Below are 21320 nucleotides of genomic sequence, written 5' to 3' on the forward strand. Positions count from 1 at the left end.
GAACCAGCTGCAGTGGTGGCTCACGAATCGCGATTGGGTCAGCGGCAGATCCCTCTCCCTACCCCAACCGGAGCATGTCGTAGTGACGGATGCGTCCCTCCTGGGATGGCGGGGCCATATGGGAGAGGCGGAGATCAGAGGCCTCTGGTCTCCGGCGGAGACTCGGCTCCATATCAACCTATTGGAGCGGAGGGCGATCCGACTTGCACTAAAAGCCTTCCTTCCCTCTGTCCGGGGAAGTGTCATGCAGGTGTTCATGGACAACACCACCGCCATGTGGTATTGGAACAAACAGGGCGGGGTGGGGTCGTGGACCCTTTGTCAGGAGGCTCTGCGCCTCTGGACATGGCTGGAACATCAGGGCATCACCCTGGTGGTTCAACATCTGGCGGGCTCTCTGAACGCCAGAGCAGACGAACTCAGCCGCCGGTGCATGATGGATCACGAATGGCGTCTAAACTCGGACGTGGTGCAAGGTCTCTTTCTGCAGTGGGGAGAGACTTGGTTAGATCTATTCGCCACCGAAGAGAACGCGCAATGTCAGCAGTTCTGCGCATTGGAATTTCCAAGGTGGCACTCGCTCGGAGACGCTTTTCGTCGCGAGTGGAGTTGCGGTCTGTTGTATGCCTTTCCGCCTATACCACTTCTGCCCAGAGTGCTGAAGAAGATCAGGCGCGACCGGGCCCAAGTCATCTTGGTGGCTTCGGATTGGGCACGAAGGTACTGGTATCCCGAGCTACTCAGTATGTCCATCGATCCCCCGCTACGACTGCCTCTTCAGGAGGACCTTCTGTCGCAGCAGCAGGGGACGGTCCGCCACCCGAACCTGTCCAGCCTCCACCTCCATGCGTGGAGATTGAGCGGTGACAGTTGATGCCATTTGACTTGCCTCCTGAAGTCTGTGATGTCATTCTGGCAGCCAGGCGTCCCTCCACAAAGACGGTATACGCCTGCCGGTGGAACAAATTTGTGGCATGGTGCACAGCAAAGGCTGTGGATCCCCTTTCTGCCCCTCTTTCTGAGGTTCTTATCTTTCTTCTTTCTTTGGCCCAGCAGGGCTCTGCTCTGGGCACCTTGAAGGGTTATCTTGCTGCAATCTCTGCTTTCTTAAGTCTTCCTGATCAGCCTTCTCTTTTCAAGTCCCCTGTTGTCTCACGTTTTCTCAAGGGCATTACTCATATGTTCCCTCCTGTTCCATTCGTAATGCCTCAGTGGGACTTGAACCTTGTTATCACTTTTCTGATGTGCGCTCCCTTTGAGCCCCTTCACAACTGTCCCATTAGTCTACTGACTATGAAAACTGCCTTCCTGGTGGCTATCACCTCTGCTAGGCGGGTGAGTGAGCTCCAGGCTCTGTCAGCTAAGCCTCCCTTCCTTTCGGTACATCCGGATAAGGTTGTCCTCCGGACGCGTCCTTCTTTTCTTCCTAAAGTCGTGACTCCCTTTCACATCGGGCAATCTGTCACGCTGCCCACCTTCTTTCCGCCTCCGCATACTTCAAAAGATGAAGAGAGGCTCCACCGTCTGGACCCAAAACGTGCGCTGTCATTTTATTTGGACCGCACAAAACAGTTCCGGGTGGATGACCAACTTTTTGTTGGATTTGTAGGTGCGAAGAAGGGTAAAGCTGTGCACAAGCGCACCATCTCGCGATGGGTCGTGTTGTGTATTAAACTCTGCTGTTCCTTGGCGACAAAGGTCCCTCCTGTTGGGCTGCGAGCCCATTCCACCCGGGCCACAGCGGCGACAACTGCCCTGGGACGGGGAGTCCCCTTGCAGGACATCTGTCAGGCGGCGACGTGGGCTTCACTGCACACGTTCGCCAAGCACTATTGCCTGGACAGCCAAGTCAGGAGAGATGGCCACTTTGGCCGTTCTGTTCTCCGGGACTTTCTGGTGTGATCTTGGTTCGCAGGCCCACCTCCGGGGTTGGTATTGCTGGGGTATCTATTCTAAGGTGAGGAATCTAACTGACGTGTTTCTTTCAGATGAACAAGTTACTTACCTTCGGTAACGATGTATCTGTAAGAAACATTAGTTAGTTAGATTCCTCACCGACCCACCCAGCCTCCCCGTTCTGCGAACCGACATCTAGGGTTAAGGTTCTCCCGTTCAGGGCCCTAGATTTTTTGGCACCAGTGTCGGTCTCTTGCATGGCTCAGCGTCCCTGGCGCGGAAAGCTATGTATAAGAACTGACGTCAGGGCGCGAAGGCGGCGTCTAAGTACTCCGACATCATTCCGGCGCACGCCGACGCCGATGACGGACGCAGAGCCGCAGACTACGCCTAGCGACGCGCAAGGGGTATTGCTACAAAAATCTTTCCGGATCCAGCCTGACGCCTGAGGACTCTAAGGTGAGGAATCTAACTAACTAATGTTTCTTACAGATACATCGTTACCGAAGGTAAGTAACTTGTTCGTCGAGCAAGTATTTTTTTCTGAGATCTGACATCACCAATTGGGACTTTGGTAGTAGCCAGTCAGAGGGTGATAAAACATACATTTTTCACTGCATTGGACAATGTATTTAATCATGATGGTGCACAGAGATTTTTGTTAACACTGCTTCGGTGAAGCAAGCTTGACAGGAGTTGGTGTGATGCAAGGACAAATCATGTAAAAGTTTGTGGTGCATATTGTGGTGGAAATGGATCTGGCAAATCGAGGTATGTGGAGGGAGGGTGAGATAAGGCAAATATAGTGGGGAATGGTAAATATTTGAGTGTGTGACGTCAGTGAGTTTAAAGGTGAATTTATAGGTGAGATGTATTTCTCCCACATACATTTTTTTCAGTAAACTAATTGCAGACGTTTTATTTCTAACTACGCTCAGTTTGTAACATTATTCAAACATCCTATGATTTAATGATTACTTCAAAGGGTGACCACAAAAAAACAAACCCTCAACTTGGTCTCTGGAATGTATTGCTAGGGATATATTGTATCCGCCAAAAACAATGGGAGGAGGAGGGTGATTGTATGCATGCGTGCTTGAAACGTGTCAGTACGTGTGTACACCTTGTTCTTCAGTATTAGATTCCTAAGAAGCCATTACAATTTCTCTGTGCAGGTACATAAACCCCAGGAAATGTAGCTAGTGTTTACTGATATTCTCAACTATCTCTTAACATTATTACTAGTCGGAGATTTTGTGTTCCTGGTGATGTCTCAGGGCTAGTTAGGTGTAACTACAAGTGAGTATGTTTTTCTTCTTTTCTGAGAAGACCTGGTTGGAGACCAATAATTGCTCTACCAATTATATGTGAAGAACTTTGAAGAATATGGCTTTATTTGTAACTCAAGCTAGTCTTGTACACTGGGGGTCGAGTACAAAAAGTTCTCTCTGATATTATTTATTATGTACTCTCTATGTAATGAAATGCCAGACATTGTGAAGCTTTCATTTATGTTTTGTTTTAGTCATGTTGTAAAGCATATGAATACCTTGGCTTCATCATGGAAAAAGAGCAATCCTATCAAGACGCATCCATTAACTATGAATTGGCTTGGAAATTCAGCAATGAATCAAACCCAACAATTGGTGAGTTATGAAAACACATTTTGCTATTTTTATTCACATAGTCTTACTTTTGTCAAAGTGATGTTGCTGGTGGAGATTTTTTGGCAGATATACATCATAAAAATAAAACGTTTTAATATTGATTTGTCACAACTCGCCATCTTAGCAACCTCTTCCACCACCAAAACAAGCTTTGGCCAAAATTTAGGAATGTGTTGTTAGAAAAAGGGTTATTGGTTTGAAAATGGGGATCCCTTACCAACTTAATACATCCTGGTTAGGTCTCAAAACAAGTCTGAGAAGCTCTGCTCAGCCCCTAGTAGAATGCCACAAGAAGGCAGTTCACCAGAGAAATGCATGGTAAGTTCGAGGAGTATCTCCCTTCCCCAGCCGGAGCACGTAGTAGTGACGGATGCGTCCCTCCTGGGATGGGGGGGCCACACTGAAAGCATTCCTTCCCTCTGTCTCTGGACATGGCTGGAACATCAGGGCATCACCCTGGTGGTTCAACATCTGGCGGGCTCTCTGAACGCCAGAGCAGACAAACTCAGCCGCCGGTGCATGATGGCTCACGAATGGCGTCTCAACTCGGATGTGGCGCAAGGCCTCTTTCGGCAGTGGGGAGAGCCTTGGTTAGATCTATTCGCCACCGAAGAGAACGCGCAATGTCAGCAGTTCTGCGCGTTGGAATTTCCAAGGCGGCACTCGCTCGGCGACGCCTTTTGTCAAAAGTGGAGCTGCGGTCTGTTGTATGCTTTTCCGCCTATACCACTTCTGCCCAGAGTGCTGAAGAAGATCAGGCGCGGCCGGGTCCAAGTCATCTTGGTGGCTCCGGATTGGGCACAAAGATTCTGGTATCCCGAGCTACTCAGTCTGTCGCTCGATCCCCCGATCCGACTGCCTCTTCAGGAGGACCTTCTGTCGCAGCAGCAGGGGAAGGTCCTCCACCCGAACCTGTCCAGCCTCCACCTCCATGCGTGGAGATTGAGCGGCGGCAGTTGATGCCATTTGACTTGCCTCCTGAAGTCTGTAATGTTATTCTGGCAGCCAGGCGTCCCTCCACAAAATCGGTATACGCCTGCAGGTGGAACAAATTTGTGGCATGGTGCACAGCAAAGGCTGTTGATCCCCTTTCCGCCCCTCTTTCTGAGGTTCTCCTCTTTCTTCTTTCCATGGCCCGGCAGGGCTCTGCTCTGGGCACCCTTAAAGGTTGTCTTTCTGCTATTTCTGCATTCTTACAGCTTCCTGATCAGCCTTCTCTTTTCAAATCCCCTCTTGTTTCTCGCTTCTTTAAGGGCATTACTCACATGTTTCCTCCTGTCCCTTTCGTAATGCCTCAGTGGGATTTGAATCTGGTCTTTACGTTTCTGATGTGCGCTCCCTTTGAGCCACTTCATAATTGTCCCCTTCGTCTGTTGACACTTAAGACTGCTTTCCTGGTGGCCATCACCTCTGCTAGAAGGGTGATTGAGCTCCAGGCTCTCTCTTCTAAACCTCCTTTTCTTTCTGTCCTTCCGGATAAAGTTGTTCTCAGGACTCGTCCTTCCGTTCTTCCTAAGGTGGTGACTGCCTTTCACATCGGGCAGTCTGTTATGCTGCCCACCTTCTTTCCGCCTTCGCATCCCTCGAAAGAGGAAGAGAGGCTCCACCATCTGGACCCAAAACGGGCGCTGTCCTTCTATCTGGACCGCACCCAGCAGTTCCGGGTGGACGACCAACTCTTTGTCGGCTACGTGGGCGCTAAGAATGGACGGGCAGTACACAAACGAACCATCTCTCGGTGGGTCGTTTTGTGTATTAAGGCCTGTTACTCCTTAGCTAAAAAGGAACCTCCTGTAGGGCTGAGGGCCCATTCCACTCGGGCCACAGCGGCGACCACTGCCCTGGGCCGGGGAGTCCCCTTGCAGGACATTTGTCAGGCAGCAATGTGGGCCTCGCTGCACGCGTTTGCCAAACACTATTGCCTGGACAGCCAAGTCCAGAGAGACGGCTTCTTTGGCCGTTCTGTTCTCCAGGACTTTCTGGTGTGATCTTGGTTCGCAGACCCACCACCGGGGTTGGTATTGCTGGGGTATCTATTCTAAGGTGAGGAATCTAACTAACGTGTTTCTTTCAGATGAACAAGTTACTTACCTTCGGTAACGATATATCTGTAAGAAACATTAGTTAGTTAGATTCCTCACTGACCCACCCATCCTCCCCGTTCTGTGAACCGATATCTAGGGTTGAGGTCATCCCTTTCAGGGCTCTAGAATTTTTTGCCACCAGTGTCGGTCTCTTGCATGGCTCTACGTTCCTGGCGTGGAAAGCTATGTGCAAGAACTGATGTCAGCGCGCAAGGGCGGCATCTAAGTACTCCGACGAAGTCCTCCCGGCTATCACGACGCCAACGACGGACGCGGAGCCGCACACGACTCCTACCGAAGCGCAAGGGTATTGCTGACGAAAAATCTTTCCGGATCCAGCCTGACGCCTGGGGATATTCTAAGGTGAGGAATCCAACTGTTTCTTACAGATATATCGTTACCGAAGGTAAGTAACTTGTTCTTTAGGCCAAACGCGATGGAGCGAAGGTCTGGTATTCCAAGCAGGTTGTCCCGGTCATAGTTTTTCCCTTCAGACTTTTTCTTTTTTCATAGCAGTCAAAGTCCTTTAGCAGGGAAAGGTCCAAGATAATGGCTGTAAGGGTCCATCAAAGTCATATACGTAATCATTCACCACCTGATGAGGCCGTTGGTTTTGGTGCCAAAAGTTCCAAGCAGGATAAAGCTGGATTTTGTTGTTGCCGGGCTTTAACCTTCAACCTTTTTCAGTAATGTGAGAAGTTGGCCTGGTATATGAAGTCCACTAGTTAAAGTGGGCACCTTGCACCAGTCCAAAGAACCCTTATGGTGATTTAAGAGATCAAAGATAACCTTAGAAAGCTATTGAAGTTGTAGCTGTGGGGAGCAGCCTTCAGCCTTAATCTTGAAGGACTGTTAAGCAGCTTGTTTTTCCAGAATGCAACCTTATTGTATTAGTTAAATGAAAGGAGAACCACACAGTAGTTATAAGAATAGATATTTATTATTATAACACCTTAAATACCTCACAGTATCTGCTACATGCAGATAAACACAAAGTGCACAATACTTTAGCACAGAAACAATCGTAAGTGGCACTAATACACAGTGAGCTCCAGGGGGAGACCAAACAATATGCTAAAGTGGTATAAGACCCACGACTTGAGTCAAGACAGTGTCTAGAGTGTGTAAAATCACTGGGACCTCAAGGAACCACTCAAGGTGAGTACATAGGGACCCCGCGGAGGACGGGTGCAGTGTGAGGACACGACCGCATGCTACGTGCAATTCAATGAGAGAGTCGTGGTTGCAATTTTTAAGTTCAAGGACCTTTCCCAGTGGATTACAAGGAAACCCTTTGTAACATAGAAGGTTGGTGAGCCACCCCACCCGTGGATACCGAAGTACCAGAGTTACCTATCCCAGGGAAGCCGGCTGCTTAGGTCTGAAGTGTCATCGGAAACCACAGTTGTTCGCAATGGGAGTCTTCAAAGAAATGCCACTGCTGGAAAGAAGAAAAGTGTCCGGTGGAATCCGCATGTGGAGTCTTGATGGAAGGAACCTGAAAGCAGAGGGGACAGTGTCTGGGTCACTCCGGAGTGACCAGGGGCTCGGTAGACAAATGCCCACCGATGTCGGGTGCTTCAGGTGCAAAGAAGGACACCTTGACTCAACGGCTGCAGGAACCAGGAGATGTTGAGGATGACCAGGAGCCAGATGGGAGCTGCCGCACAAAGGATGTTGAGTGCTGATGGGTCGGTGTCTGCCGGGAGCACCAACAAGCCTTGGCAGCAGCAACCTATGAAGGTCAAAGACGGGTACGGTCTGGCCCAACAAGAATGAGAAGACTCACCACAGCAAGGGGAGTCAGAGCAGGCCTGGAGCAACCAGGGGAGCCCAAGAAAAGCAGTGATGTCCCTCAACTGGACCCACAGGCCGAAGGCACAGAAGTCGCGAGGGGAACTCTATCAGTTTCACAAAGCAACAGCTTGCAGGGCACAGAGTGCGAGGAGGCCGAAGTCCTTTGTAAGAAATGTGCGCAGACGTGAGGGCTATTGTCAGCCAAATGCACGAAGTTGGGGAACACCAAAAGCATATGCCATTGCAAAAGTACGCGGTGCACAGGGTTTCGGGTTATGCGGTCCCCACGAGGGATACTGGCCTCAAACTTGGTGAGAGGGCAGCTCAACCACAAGGAACGTAGGTTCCCACCTGATGTGTTGCTGGAGCCTTCGGAGTGCACAGGAGTTCAGGATCAGAAGACCTGTCAGTTGCGTTACTGTGCCTGCAAACGCAGGGGAGTGACTCCTTCACTCCAAGGGAGATACTTCAGTTGTCCCTGATGCTCCACAGGTCCTGCATGGAGCCTGTATGGTGCACAGGCACAGACGATCCACATCGAATCTTGGGTCCTACAGCCAGGTAAGATCTTTTGTACCCACGGGAGAGTGTTGAACAGATTCAGGGGACCCTCCCACGGGAGGGTCAGGACAGGGGGGTGATTACACCCATGTTCTTTGTCCAGTTTCGTGCCAGAGCAGGAGCCAACGGCTCCCAGAACTGGTTTGAAGTGGAATATGTACAGGGACACCAAATGTGCCCCTCGTGCAGACTTTCAGGCACTTTGGCAGTGCACCCACCCAGCTCCAATACACTAAATCCTGTCTGGAAGGTGGTCACATCTCCCTGTGACAGGATGCCTATTGTGCTGCCTTCCTCTGCTCGAGCTTGGCTAAGCAGCAGGAGGGCAGAAATGTGTCTCTGGTCGACCGCATCCATTTAGTGCTGTCCGGGTTGAGAAGGCTGGTACCCGGAAGACTATCGATCCACGAAGCTTGCTTCTGAGGGGTGGAATCTTACCTCCCACACAGAGTTACCGGTGTGGAAGTATAATTCCAAGGTGGACAGTTTTGTTTCAGCCGTTTTTGAGATGGTATTTACCGCGAGGTTATAATGCACCTCTCCCTATATGTCTGGCTGTGTCACAGACAACTTGGGAGAATGTTAGACGAAGGCTGCAGAGGTGCCCTGCTCATGCAGGCGCATCCTCTGATGTAAAACCCAGCACCCCGCCTTCAGGATTGGGAAGGACTGCTATAGGGGTGACTTATAGGTTTTAAGTGTAGTGACCTATGGATATAGTAAACCTATATCTATTGTAAGTGGTGCATGCACCATCTTACAGAGGCTGCAATGGCAGGCCTATATTTCCATTTTGCATGGCCTCTCATGGGTGGCATAATACATGCTTTAGCCCATGGGAGGCCTCTGGGGTACCTATTGCCTAGGTACATCTGTACCATATACTAGGGACTTATAAGGGTACCCCAGGATCCAATCTGGAGTGTACCTAAGTAAAGCAGATAGACTGGGGTCCTGTTTAGTAGCATCCTAGTCAGACTAGTCAAAAGAGTGTAACATCAAGCAAAAAGTGGGGGGTAACCATAAGAAGCAGGTCCTAATTTCCTACACAACCCCCACCCTCAAACGTAAGGAGAGGAGACTAACCTTGCCCAGTTGAGTCTTAATTATCTTAGTGGAAATATCTGGAGAGTCCATCTGCATTGGCATGGTTACTCCCAGGTCTATGTTCCACTATCCCCTGTAGGGAAATGGACCACCTCAAAAGTTTGGGGTTTTCACCCTTCATCTGTTTTAGCCATAAGATGGGCTTATGGTCTGTCTGAACAATGAAGTGAGTGCCAAACAAGTATGGCCTCAGCTTCTTCAGAGCCCAATCCACAGCAAAGGCTTCCCTCTCAATAGCTCACCAATGTTTCTCTCCGGGGGTCAACCTTCTGCTGATAAAAGCTACTGGTTGATCCTGACCCTCTGCATTAAGTTGTGACAACACACCCCCTACCCCCAACTCAGATGCATCTGTTTGGACAATGAATTGTTTGGAATAGTCAGGTCTGTGCAGAATGGGAGCAGTACACATGGCCTGCTTGAGGTAATCAAATGACTTCTGACAACTAACTGTCCACTGAAATTTCTTGGGCATTCTCTTTGAGGTATGATCATTCAAGGGAGTCACTATGGACCCATATCCTTTTATAAATCTTCTGTAGTACCCAGTCAGGCCCAAGAAAGCTCTGACCTGAGTCTGGGTAGTGGGAGCAACCAGTCCATGATGGTCTGGATTCTCCTCTGCAATGGTTGAACCTGACTTCCACCTATGAGGTGGCCCAGGTATACAACCTTACTCTGCCCTATATGCCACTTGGTGGCCTTGATAGTGAGGCCTGCTTTCTGCAGGGCCTCCAAAACATTCTTCAGGTGGACCAGGTGAGAATCCCAGGTGGAGCTAAAGACAGCTATATTATCAAGATATGCTGCACTATAGACTTCCAAGCCTGTAAAGACTTCGTTCACCAACCTTTGGAATGTGGCTGGTGCATTCTTCAAGCCAAAGTTCACCACAATAAATTGATAATGCCCACTAGGGGTTGAAAATGCTGTTTTTGGTTTGGCATCCTCAGCTAGTCTGATTTCCAAATATCAAGCAGTAAGGTCACATGTGCTCAAGAACTTGGCTGAGGCCAAAGTATTAATGAGTTCAGCTGCCCTAGAAATAGGATGAGCATCATTCCTAGTGACTGCATAGAGTCCCCTGTAGTCCACACAAAACCTCATTTCTCTTTTACCACCCTTGGTGAGTACCAGGACCACGGGACTAGCCCCGGGACGGTCTGAGGGTTCAATCACTCCCAATTCCAGCATCTTTTGGACCTCAGTCCTGATGCAATCTCTGACATGGTCAGGCTGCCTGTAAATCCTATTTTTAACAGGCAGACAGTCACCTGTAGCCACTTCATAGGTACACCAAGTCGACTGACTAAGAGTCAAAGAGAACATGTGCCTGTATTGATTGAGAACCCTCCTGCAATCAATCTTCTGTTGCTCAGTGAGACTGCCTGCCAAGGCTACACCATCAAATGAGCCATCATCAGCGTTCTGTGAAAGGAGGTCAGGGAGTGGCTCACTCTCTTCCTCCTGTCCCTCATCAGTAGCCATGAGCAAGCCCATGTCTGCCCTGTCCACATAGGGTTTGAGCCTGTTTACATGGATCACCCTACTGAGGCTCCAGGGAGTTCCAAGGTCCACCAAGTAGGTGACCTCTCCCTTTTGCTCAAGAATAGTATGGGGTCCACTCCACTTTTCTCGGAGAGCTGCTGGGACCACAGGCTCCAACACCCATACTTTCTGTTCCGGCTGATACAGAGACAGTACAGCCATTTGGACATACCAATCTTTTTGCAATTATTGGCTTGCCTCAAGGTTTTTGCTGGCCTTCTTCAGGTACTCAGCCATCTTGGAGCAGAGACCAAGTACATAGTCCACTATGTCTTGCTTGGGAGGTTTGAGAGGTAACTCCCATCCCTCCTTCACCAAACACAAGGGACCCCTAACTGGATGACCAAACCAAAGTTCAAAAGGGCTGTAGCTAACCCCCTTTTGTTGGACCTCTCTGTAGGCAAAGAGAAGACAGGGCAACAGGACATCCCATTTTCGCCTAAGCTTTTCTGGGAGGCCCATGATGATGCCCTTTAGGGTTTTGTTAAACGTATCAACCAACCCATTGCATTGTGGGTGATAGGTGTGGAGAATTTGTAATTCACTCTCCACTCCTTCCACATTGCAGTGATGTAGCTAGACATGAGGTTTGTACATCCTGTCAGTTAAGACCTCCTTAGGGAAACCCAGTCTGGAAAAGAAAACTCCCAGGAGGGCCCTGGCCACCACAGGAGCTGTGGTGGTTCTAAGGGGTATACCCTCTGGATACCTAATGGCCCGCCACCACTAGAATATAACTGTGCCCAGATGCAGTTGGAGGGGTCATGGGACAAATTATGTCAATCCCAACCCTCTCAAAGGGAACCCCCACCACAGGTAGAGGAATTAGGGGGGCATTTGTGGCACCATCTGACTTGCCACTGGCTTGACAGGTGATACAGGAGCGATAAAACTCCTTGGTGTCCTCGGACATGTGTTGCCAGTGTAAGTGTGGGACAAGCCTGTCCCAAGTCTTACTTTAACCTAGGTGTCCTACTAAGGGAATATCATGTACCATGGTGAGTAGGAAGTCCCTAAACGTCGGAGGTATGACCAACCTCCTGGTGGCACCACGCTTGGGGTCTCTACCCTCTGCGTACATGAGTCCCTCATCCCAATAGATCCTGTGAGACCAACTGACACTCTCAGCAGCAGCTTGCTGTCTGAGGGGTTCAAGAGAGGGGCAGGTGTGCTGCTCCTGGCTCAGATCTGCCCTGGAAGGGCTTCTTGTCCCCAAGAACTCAACCTGACCAGGTTCCAGTTCATCTGAGACAGTTCCTTCACAGGGACTGGGATCATCTCACTCAAGAGACTGATCCTCTCTCTGAGCCTAGGGGGAAGACACAGCCTTATCCCTCCTGCTCCTCCTCTTGGAAGGCACCTGGTCCATTTTTTCAGCATCTAGGGCCTATTCAGTGGACATCAGTTTGGCCTGTGACCTGGTCATAGCAAACACATCTGCAGAGATGCCGAGCCTTGCAGCATGAATCCATAATTCCACTTAAGCCCAGGCTGAACTTTCCAAATCTTTGCCCAATAAGCATTCAACTGGAATGTCTTAGCTAACCACAACTTTCATTGGGCCAGTTACCCTCCCCAGCTGAAATTAACAACTGCCAAGGAATGAAAAGTCCTGGCATTGTTCGCATTGGTCACTTGGTACTTCTCACCAAGTGTGATCTGAACAGGGTCCACAAGATCTGTTGTCACCATAGTGACACTTGCACCTGTGTCCCTGTATGCCATGACCTCCTTACCAATAATCAAAGGCTGTTGTCTGTATTTGCCCAGGTTACTGGGACTGACAAATAAGGTGGCAATATCTATGCCACCATTACAGACTAGTTCAGCCTGAGCTGGTGTTCTGTCAAGGCCAGAACCCAGCTCAGAGCCCAAGGTTAACCCCACGAATCCCTTGTTCCCTGTACCACCACCTGTACTTGTACTAGGGGGTGCAGTTGCCTTAGGGCAGTGGTGGTAGAAGTATTTTTATTGGCTTTTGGACTATAAGCATTGTTTGTGCAATGGGTCTTTACCTTACAACGGTAAAACCGAGGTTTTCTCTTGCCTTTTCCTTTGTTAAATTGTGACCCCCCCCCCCCCCACCCCGATGCAGGTTTTTGGGGCCCTGGTGAAGACTTTTGATCTTTACCCTTGTCCCCACCCTTATCTGGAGTTTTCGAATCTTGCTACTTCTGGTCACTACCAGAGTTCTGGTTTCTCTACTTCAACCTGGTCTGGACCCACTTATCTGCCTTCTTTCCCAATTCTTGGGAAGATGTCAGATCAGAGTCAGCCAGGTATATATGCAACAACTGATTTTGGCAATTATTAAAGATCTGCTCCCTCATCATCACATTGTACAATCCCTTGGAATCATTCACTTTGCTGCCAAGTAACAAGCCTTCCAGAGCCTTAATAGCACTATCCACAAAGTCTACTTAGTCCTGATTCTGTGCCTTCTGGGTATCTCTGAACTTAAACCTGTACAGTTAAGTGGTAAAGCCAACCCCATCAATGAGAGCACTCTTTAGGACTGAATAGTTGTCAGCATCCTCTTCTCTAACAATTATGAGCTTATCTCTACCTTTGTCAGCAAAGGAGAACCACAAGATAGCTGCCCACTGCTCTTGAGGGACACACTGAAATTTATAGGCCCTCTCTAAAGCAGTTATCCATTTATGGATGTCATCCCCCAACATGTTAGAGAGGGACAATCTTGCTCAGGTTCCTATTGTCAAAAGAATCTTCTTTAACTCTAGAAATACTGTTGCTGCCACCATGGAATTCTAGTCCCAACTTTTTTCTAGCTCTCTGGACTTCTAGGGCTTTCTTGTCTAGAGTCAACTGCTCTTGCCGAAGCCTAAATCTAGCTTTCTCAAGTTTATTCAGTTGGTACTCCCTGTCTAAGGAATGGTCCCTCTTGCTAGATACAGAGGTCTCTACAGACTGTCCTGAGTGATGTGACTCTGCAGAGGGAGATCTAGATCTCCTTGGTAAACTCTACACCCTTCCAGGAGGGGTGAAGAGAGTGCCATTCCTCACCATCTCCCTGAAGATCAGAGTTGTCCAGGTGGGAATCATCTTGATCCTCCTGGCCTTGGTTTGAGTCTAGGTCATAGGTGTCACCTCCTGACATGTCCTCATTCCCTGTCCTACCCACTCTCTCCTGTTCATCTGACCCAGGGGTCTTCCTAAGGTCATCTAGCAGCAAGGCCTCTATGAGGCGGTGGGTGTTTGCAGTTCTCCCTGTCTTCAGCTTTCTAGAGGCACACAGGGCTTTCAATTCTTGGAATGAAAGCTCACTGTATCTAGTGTGCAGAGAGACACTGGCATCTCCTTTAGAAGGCATACTAAGTGTGGTGAGATGCTGCACCCACCTAACCTAGTGGGAACTAAACTCTCTGAGGTTGGAGAAACAAAGGGTGTGCTAGACCCTTCACTTACCCAACCCTAGGTTCAATAGAACTTATTCTAAGCTAGTATTTTATGTACTTAGCACTTAGTGGTTTTCAGTTAATCAATGCAAAGATGTATCTGGTAAAACCATGCAAGCTTGAATCTCAACCACTGCACACCAATGTGAGAAGTTGGCCTGGTATGTGATGTCCCCTAGTTAAAGTGGGCACCTTGCAAGAGTCCAAATAACCCTTATGGTGATTTAAGAGGTCAAAGATAACCTTAGAAAGCTATCCAAGTGGTAGCTGTGGAGAGCAGCGTTCAGGCTTAATCTTGAAGGAATGTTAAGCAGCTTGTTTTACCAGAATGCAACTTTCTGGAAAGAAGAAAAGTGTCCGGTGAAACCCGCAGGTGCGATTCATGATGGAAGGAACCTGAAAGCAGAGGGGACAGAGTCTGGGTCACTCAGGAGTGACCAGGGACTCGGTAGACGAATGCCCACCGATGTCGGGTGCTTCAGATGCGAAGGAGACCTTGACTCTACAAATGCAGGGACCAGGAGACGTCGAGGACGACCAGGAGCCGGATGTGAGCTGTCCCACGAAGGATTTTGAGTGCTGAAAGGTCGGTGTCCGGCTGGAGCACCAACAAGCCTTGGCAGCGGCAACCCACGAAAGGTAAAATGGGTAAGGTCTGCCCCAGCAAGGACCAGAGGACTCAACACAGCAAGGGGAGTCAGAGCAGGCCTGGAGCAAGCAGGGCAGCCCAAGAAAAGCACTGTTGTCCCTCAAATGGACCCACAGGCCGAAGGCACAGGAGTTGCGAGGGGACCTCCAGCAGTTTCACAAAGCAACAACTTGCAGGGCACAGAGCGAAAGGAGGCTGAAGTCCTTTGTAGGAAATATGCGCAGAGGTGAGACTATTGACAGCCTAATGCACGACGTTTGGGAACACCAACAAGCATATGCAATTGCAAAAGTACATGGTGCCCAGGGGTTCAGGTTATGTGGTCCCAAAGAGGGATACTAGCCTCAAACTTGGTGAGACGGCAGCCTGACCTCAAGGATATAGGAACCAACCTCCTGTGTTGCTGGAGCCTTCTAAGTCCACAGGAGCTCAGGATCAGCAGACCGGTCAGTTGCGTTGCGGTGCCTGCAAACACAGGGGAGTGACTCCTTCACTCCAAGGGAGATACTTCAGTTGTCCTTGATGCTCCACAGATCCTGCACGGAGCCTGTATGGTGCACGGGCACAGACGATGCTTTGGACAGAGAGGGAGATTAAGTCAGGCTCAGTCGAAGTTCAGCGAAGTCCAGTGTGTCCAGATCGTCGAAGGTCAGTGGTTTCTTGTTCAGAATCTTGTTCACGTCGAATCTAGGGTCCTACAGTCAGGTAAACCATTTTGTACCCACAGGAGAGGGTTGGACAGATTCAGGGGACCCTCACAGGGGAGGGTCAGGACAGGGGGTGGGTTACAGCCATGTCCTTTGTCCAGTTTCGTGCCAGAGCAGGCGCCAACAGCTCCCAGAACTGGTTTGTACAGGACTATGCACAGGGACACCAAGTGTGCCCCTCGTGCAGACTTTCAGGCACTTTGGCAGTGTACCTACCCAACTCCAATACACGAAATCCTGTCTGGGAGATTGTCACACCTCCCTGAGACAAGATGTCTATTGTGGTGCCTTCCTCTGCTCGAGCTTGGCTCACCATCAGGAGGGCAGAAATGTTTCTCTGGTCGGCAGCATCCATTTTGTGCTGTCCGGGTCGAGAAGCCTGGTACCGGGAAGACCAGGAACCCATGAAGCTTGCTTCTAAGGGGTGGAATCGTACCTCCCACTCCGTTTGCCGGTGTGGAGGTATGATTCCAAGGTGTTTGATAGAAAACACAACATGTTTTGTTTCTGCCGTTTTCGAGATAGCAGTTACCGCAAGATTATAATGCACCTCTACCTATGTCTGGCTGTGTCACAGACAACCTGGGCGAGGGTGCCCCTGCATGAGTAGAGCCCCTCTGCAGCCTTCGGAGACCATTCTCCTGGGTTGTCTGTGACACAGCCAGGCATATAGCTAGAGGTTCATTATAGCCTCACGGTAACGATGGGCACATTTGATGTCCCTGTGCATAGTCCAGTTCAAACCAGTTCTTGGAGCCGTTTGCTCCTGCTCTGGCGTGAAACTGGAAAAAGGACATGGGTGTAACCACCCCACTGTCCTGACCCTCCCCTAGGCAGGTCCGCTGAATCTGTCCAACCCTCTCCCGTGGGTACAAAAGGGCTTACCTGGCTGTAGGACCCTAGATATGACGTGGAGATGATTCTGAACAAGAAACCACTGTCCTTCGACCGTCTGGACACCCTAGACTTTGACTAGGCCCGACTTCGTCTCCCTCTCTGTCAAAAGCATGGTCTGTGCCCGTGCATCATACAGGCTCTGTGCAGAACCTGTCGAGCTTTAAAGACAACTGAAGTATCTCCCTTGGAGTAAAGGAGTCCCTCCCCTGCATTCGCAGGCACCTTAACATAACTGACTGGTCTGCTTATCCTGAGCTCCTACGGACTCCGAAGGCTCCAGCAACACAGGATGTGGGTTCCTACATTCCTTGAGATTGAGCTGCCCTCTCACCAAGTTTGGAGCCAGTATCCCTTGTGGGGGACTGCATAACCCGAAACCCTGTGCACCATGTACTTTTGCAATTGCATATGCTTGTTGGTGTTCCCAAACTTCGTGCATTGGGCTGTTGATTGCCCTCACCTTTGTGCACATTTCCTACCAAGTACTTTGGCCTCCTCGCACTCAGTGACCTGCAAGCTGTTTGGTGAAACTGCTAGAGGCCCCCTCACGACTCCTCTGCCTTCGGCCTGTGGGTCCATTTGAGGGACAATCCTGATTTTCTTGGGCTCCCCTGCTTGCTTCAGGCCTGCCCTGACTCCCCTTGCTGTGATGAGCCCTCTGGTCGTTGCTGGGCCAGACCGTACCTTTCTTTGACTGTCTACGTGGGTTGCCGCTGCCAAGGCTTGTTGGTGCTCCCGCCGGACACCGACCTTTCAGCACTCGACATCCTTCATGGAACAGCTCGTATCCGGCTCCTGGTCATCCTCGATGTCTCCTGGTTCCTGCAGCTGTTGAGTCAAGGTTTCCTTCTTTGCACCTGAATCATCCGACATCAGTAGGCATTTGTCTACCGAGCCCCTGGTCACTCCTGAGTGACCCAGACTCTGTCCCCTCTGCTTTCAGGTTCCTTCCATCAAGAATCCACCTGCGGATTCTACCGGACACTTCATTCTTTCCAGCAGTGGCATTTCTTTGAAGACTCCCATTGAGAACGACGGCAGATCTGACGCCACTTCAGACCTATGCACCCGGCGTCCCTGGGCTAGCTAACGCTGGTACTTCAGTATCCACGGGTGGGGTGGCTCTCCAACCTTCTATGTTCCAAAGGGTTTCCTCGTAATCCACTGGGAAGGGTCCTTTAACTTTAAAATTTGAACCGCAACTCTCCCATTGAATTGTACGTAGCACGCGGTCGTGTTCCCACACTGAACCCGTCTTCCGTGGGGTCCCTACTTACTCACCTTGGGTGGTTCCTTTGGGTCTCAGCAATTCTACATCCTCTATACACTCTCTTGACTCGAGTCGTGGTTCTTATACCACTATTTTAGTATATGTTTTAATCTCCCCCGGGAGCCCACTCTGTATTAGTGCTACTTATGATTGTTTCTGTGCTACAGTATTGTCCTTTGTGCTTATCTGCGTGTAGCAGATACTGTGAGGTATTTAAGGGGTTATAATAAATATATATTCTTATAACTACTGTGTGGTTCTCCTTTCATTTAACCAATACAATAAGGTTGCATTCTGGTAAAACAAGCTGCTTAACATTCCATCAAGACTAAGCCTGAAGGCTGCTCTCCACAGCTACGACTTGAATAGCTTTTATAAGGTTATCTTTGAGTGGTTTGGACTGGGGCAAGGTGCCCATTTTAATTAGTGGACATCATATACCAGGCCAACTCCTCACTTTGGTGTGCTGCGGTTGGGATTCAAGCCTACATTGTTTTACCAGAAAAATCTTTGTATTAAATAACAAAAAACCACTAAGTACCAGGTACATATAATACTAGCTGAGAATAAGCAAGTTCTACTAAACTTACGGTTGGGTAAGTCCAGGGTCTAGCACACCCTTTCTCCAGCCTCGGAGAGTTGAGTTCACGCTAGGGGCAACAAGTCACCACACTTAGTATGTCTTCTAAAAGAGATGCCAGTGGCTCGCGGAACTCTAGATACAGTGAGCTTTCATTCCAAGAATTGAAAGCCCTGTGTGTCTCATGAAAGCTGAAGACAGGAAGAACTGCCAACACCCACCGCTTTGTAGAGGCCTTACTGCTAGATGACCTTAGGAAGACCCGTTGGTCAGATGAACAGGAGATGGTTGGTAGGACAGGGAATGAGGACAGATCAGGAGGTGACACCTTCTATGACCTATACTCAAACCCTGGCCAGGAGGATCAAGATGATTCCCACTTGGACAACTCAGATCTTTAGGAAGATGGTGAGGAAGGTCATAATGGCCCTCTCTTCACCCCTCCTGGAAGAGTGCAGAGTTTAGCGAGGAGATCTATATCTCCCTCTGCAGAGTCACATCACTAAGGGCGGTCTGTAGGGACCTCTGTATCTAGCAAGAGGGACCATTCCTTGGAGAGGGAGTACAACTGCTTGAATTTGAGAAACCTAGATTTAGGCTCAGGCAAGCGCAGTTGACCCTAGACAAGGAAGCCCTAGAAGTACAGGGAGCTAGAAAAAAGTTGGGACTAGAATCCAATGGTGGCAGCAATAGTGTCCCTAGAGATAAAGAACATTCTTTTGACAATAGGAACCTCAGCAAGATTGTCCCTCCCTACCCTGTTGGGATGACATCCATAAATGGATAACTGCTTTAGAGAGGGCCACTAAAGTTCATAGGATCCCTCAAGTGCAGTGGGCAGCTATCTTGTGGTTCTCCTTTGCTGACAAAGGTAGAGATAAGCTTCTCACTGTTAGAGAAGAGGATGCTGACAACTATTCGGTCCTGAAGAGTGCTCTTGTTGATGGGTTTGGCTTAACCACTGAACAATATAGGATTAAGTTCAGAGACACCCAGAAGGCAATGAATCAGGACTGGGTAGACTTTGTGGATAGTGCTATTAAGGATTTGGAAGGCTTGTTACTGGGCAGCAAAGTGAATGATTTCAAGGGATTGTACAATTTGATTATGAAGGAGCAGATCCTTAATAATTGCCAAAATCAGTTGTTGCATCAATACCTGGTTGCCTCTGATTTGACTTCTCCCCAAGAATTGGGAATGAAGGCAGATAAGTGGGTCAGGACCAGGGTGAAGCAGAAAAAACAGAACTATGGTGGAGACCAGAAGAAGCAAGACTCTAAAACTCTAAAGGGTGGGTACAAGGGTAAAGATCAAAAGTCTTCAGCAGGGCCCCAAAAACCTGCATGGTGGGGGGGGGGGGGGGGGCTCACAATACAACAAAGGATAAGGCAAGAGAAAACCTTGGTGTTACTTTTGTATGGTAAAGACCCATTGGAGAAAATATGCTGATTGTCCAAAAGCCAAGGAAAATCCTCCTACCACCACTGCCCCTAAGACACCTGCGTCCCCTACCACAAGTACAGGTGGTGGTACAGGGAACAAGGGATTAATAGGGTTAACCTTGGGCTCTGAGATGGGTTCTGGCCTAGTCAGAACTCCAGCTCAGGCTGTACTAGTCTTTGATGGTGGCATGGATATTGCCACCTTATTTGTCAATCCCAGTAACCGGGGCAAATACAGACAACAGCCTTTGATTAATGGTAAGGAGGCCATGACATACAGGGACACAGGTGAAAGTGTCACTATGGTGACAAAAGATCTTGTGGACCCTGATCAGATCATACTTGGTGAGATGTACCAAGTGACCAATGCTAACAATGTTAGGACTGATCATTCCTCGGCAGTTGTTAATTTCAGCTGGGGAGAGCTAACTGGTCCAAAGAAAGTTGTGGTGAGCTCAGACCTTCCAGTGGAATGCTTATTGGGCAATGATTTGGAGACTTCATCCTGGGCTGAAGTGGAATTAAGGACTCGGGCAGCAATGCTGGGCATCTCTGCAAATGTTTGCTGTGCCCAGGTCACAGGCCAAACTAATATGCACTAAACAGGCCCTGGATTCTGAAAAAAATGGACCAGGTTCCTTCCAAGAGAGGGAGCAGGAGGGTTAAGGCTGTGTCTTCTCCCCAGGCTCAGAGAGAGGATCAGTCTCTTGAGGGAGATGATCCCACTCCCAGCGAAGGAACTGTCTCATATGAACTGGTAAATGATCAGTTGGAGTTCTTGGAGACAGGGTGCCCTTCCAGGGCAGGTCTAAATCAGGAGCAGCAAACCTGCCTCTCTTTTGAACTCATCAGACAGCAAGCTGCTGCTGGGAGTGTCAGTGGGTCCCACAGAATCTATTGGGATGAGGGACTCCTGTACTCAGAGGGTGGAGACCCCAAGCCTAGTGCCACCAGGAGGTTGGTCATACCGCTGAAAATGAGGAGCTTCCTACTCACCTTGACACCTTGAGCAGGTCCCCTTGGCCACAGTAAGACTTGGGACAGGCTTATCCCTCACTTTCACTGGCCCCACATATCAGAGGACACCAAGGAGTTTTGTCGCTCCTGTACCACCTGTCAAGCCAGTGGTAAGGCAGGTGGTACCACAAAGGCCCCCCTAATACCACTACCTGTGGTGGGGGTTCCCTTTGATAGGGTTGGGATTAACGTAATTAGTCCCATGAACCCTCCAACTGCATCTGGGCACACTTGCATTCTAGTGGTGGCGGACCATGCCACTAGGCTAGGTATGCAGAGGCTATACCCCTTGGAACCACCACAGCTCCTGTGATGGCCAGGGCCCTCCTAGGAATTTTTTCCAGAGTGTGTTTCCCTAAGGAGGTTTTAACTGACAGAGATACAAACTTCATGTCTAGTTACATCACTGCAATGTGGAAGGGGTGTGGAGTGAATTACAAATTCACCACACCCTATCACCCACAATGTAATGGGTTGGTTGAAAAGTTCAACAAAACCAAAAAGGGAATTATCATGGCCCTCCCAGAAAAGCTGAGGCAAAAAGGGGGTGTCCTGTTGCCCTGCCTTTTCTTTGTCTACAGAGAAGTCCCAGTAAAGGGGGTTGGCTACAGCCCTTTTGAACTTTTGTTTGGGCATCCAGTTAGTGGTCCCTGGTGTTTGGTGAAAGAGGGATGGGAGTTAC

General features: G+C 49.3%; 1 protein-coding gene across 1 annotated transcript in view; it reads left to right on the plus strand.

Annotated features, from left to right (window-relative positions):
- The window catches only part of LOC146789712 (tetratricopeptide repeat protein 21B-like), a 459544-nt gene that overhangs the window by 367291 nt on the left and 70933 nt on the right, over window positions 1-21320 (plus strand). The window contains exon 22 of the mRNA XM_085631181.1: window positions 3422-3542. Coding sequence (XP_085487307.1) covers window positions 3422-3542 — 121 coding nt within the window. The remainder of the gene's footprint in view (window positions 1-3421; window positions 3543-21320) is intronic.

This window comes from Triturus cristatus, chromosome 10 (genome assembly GCF_964204655.1).
Source record: "Triturus cristatus chromosome 10, aTriCri1.1, whole genome shotgun sequence".
Taxonomy (NCBI): Eukaryota; Metazoa; Chordata; class Amphibia; order Caudata; family Salamandridae; genus Triturus; species Triturus cristatus.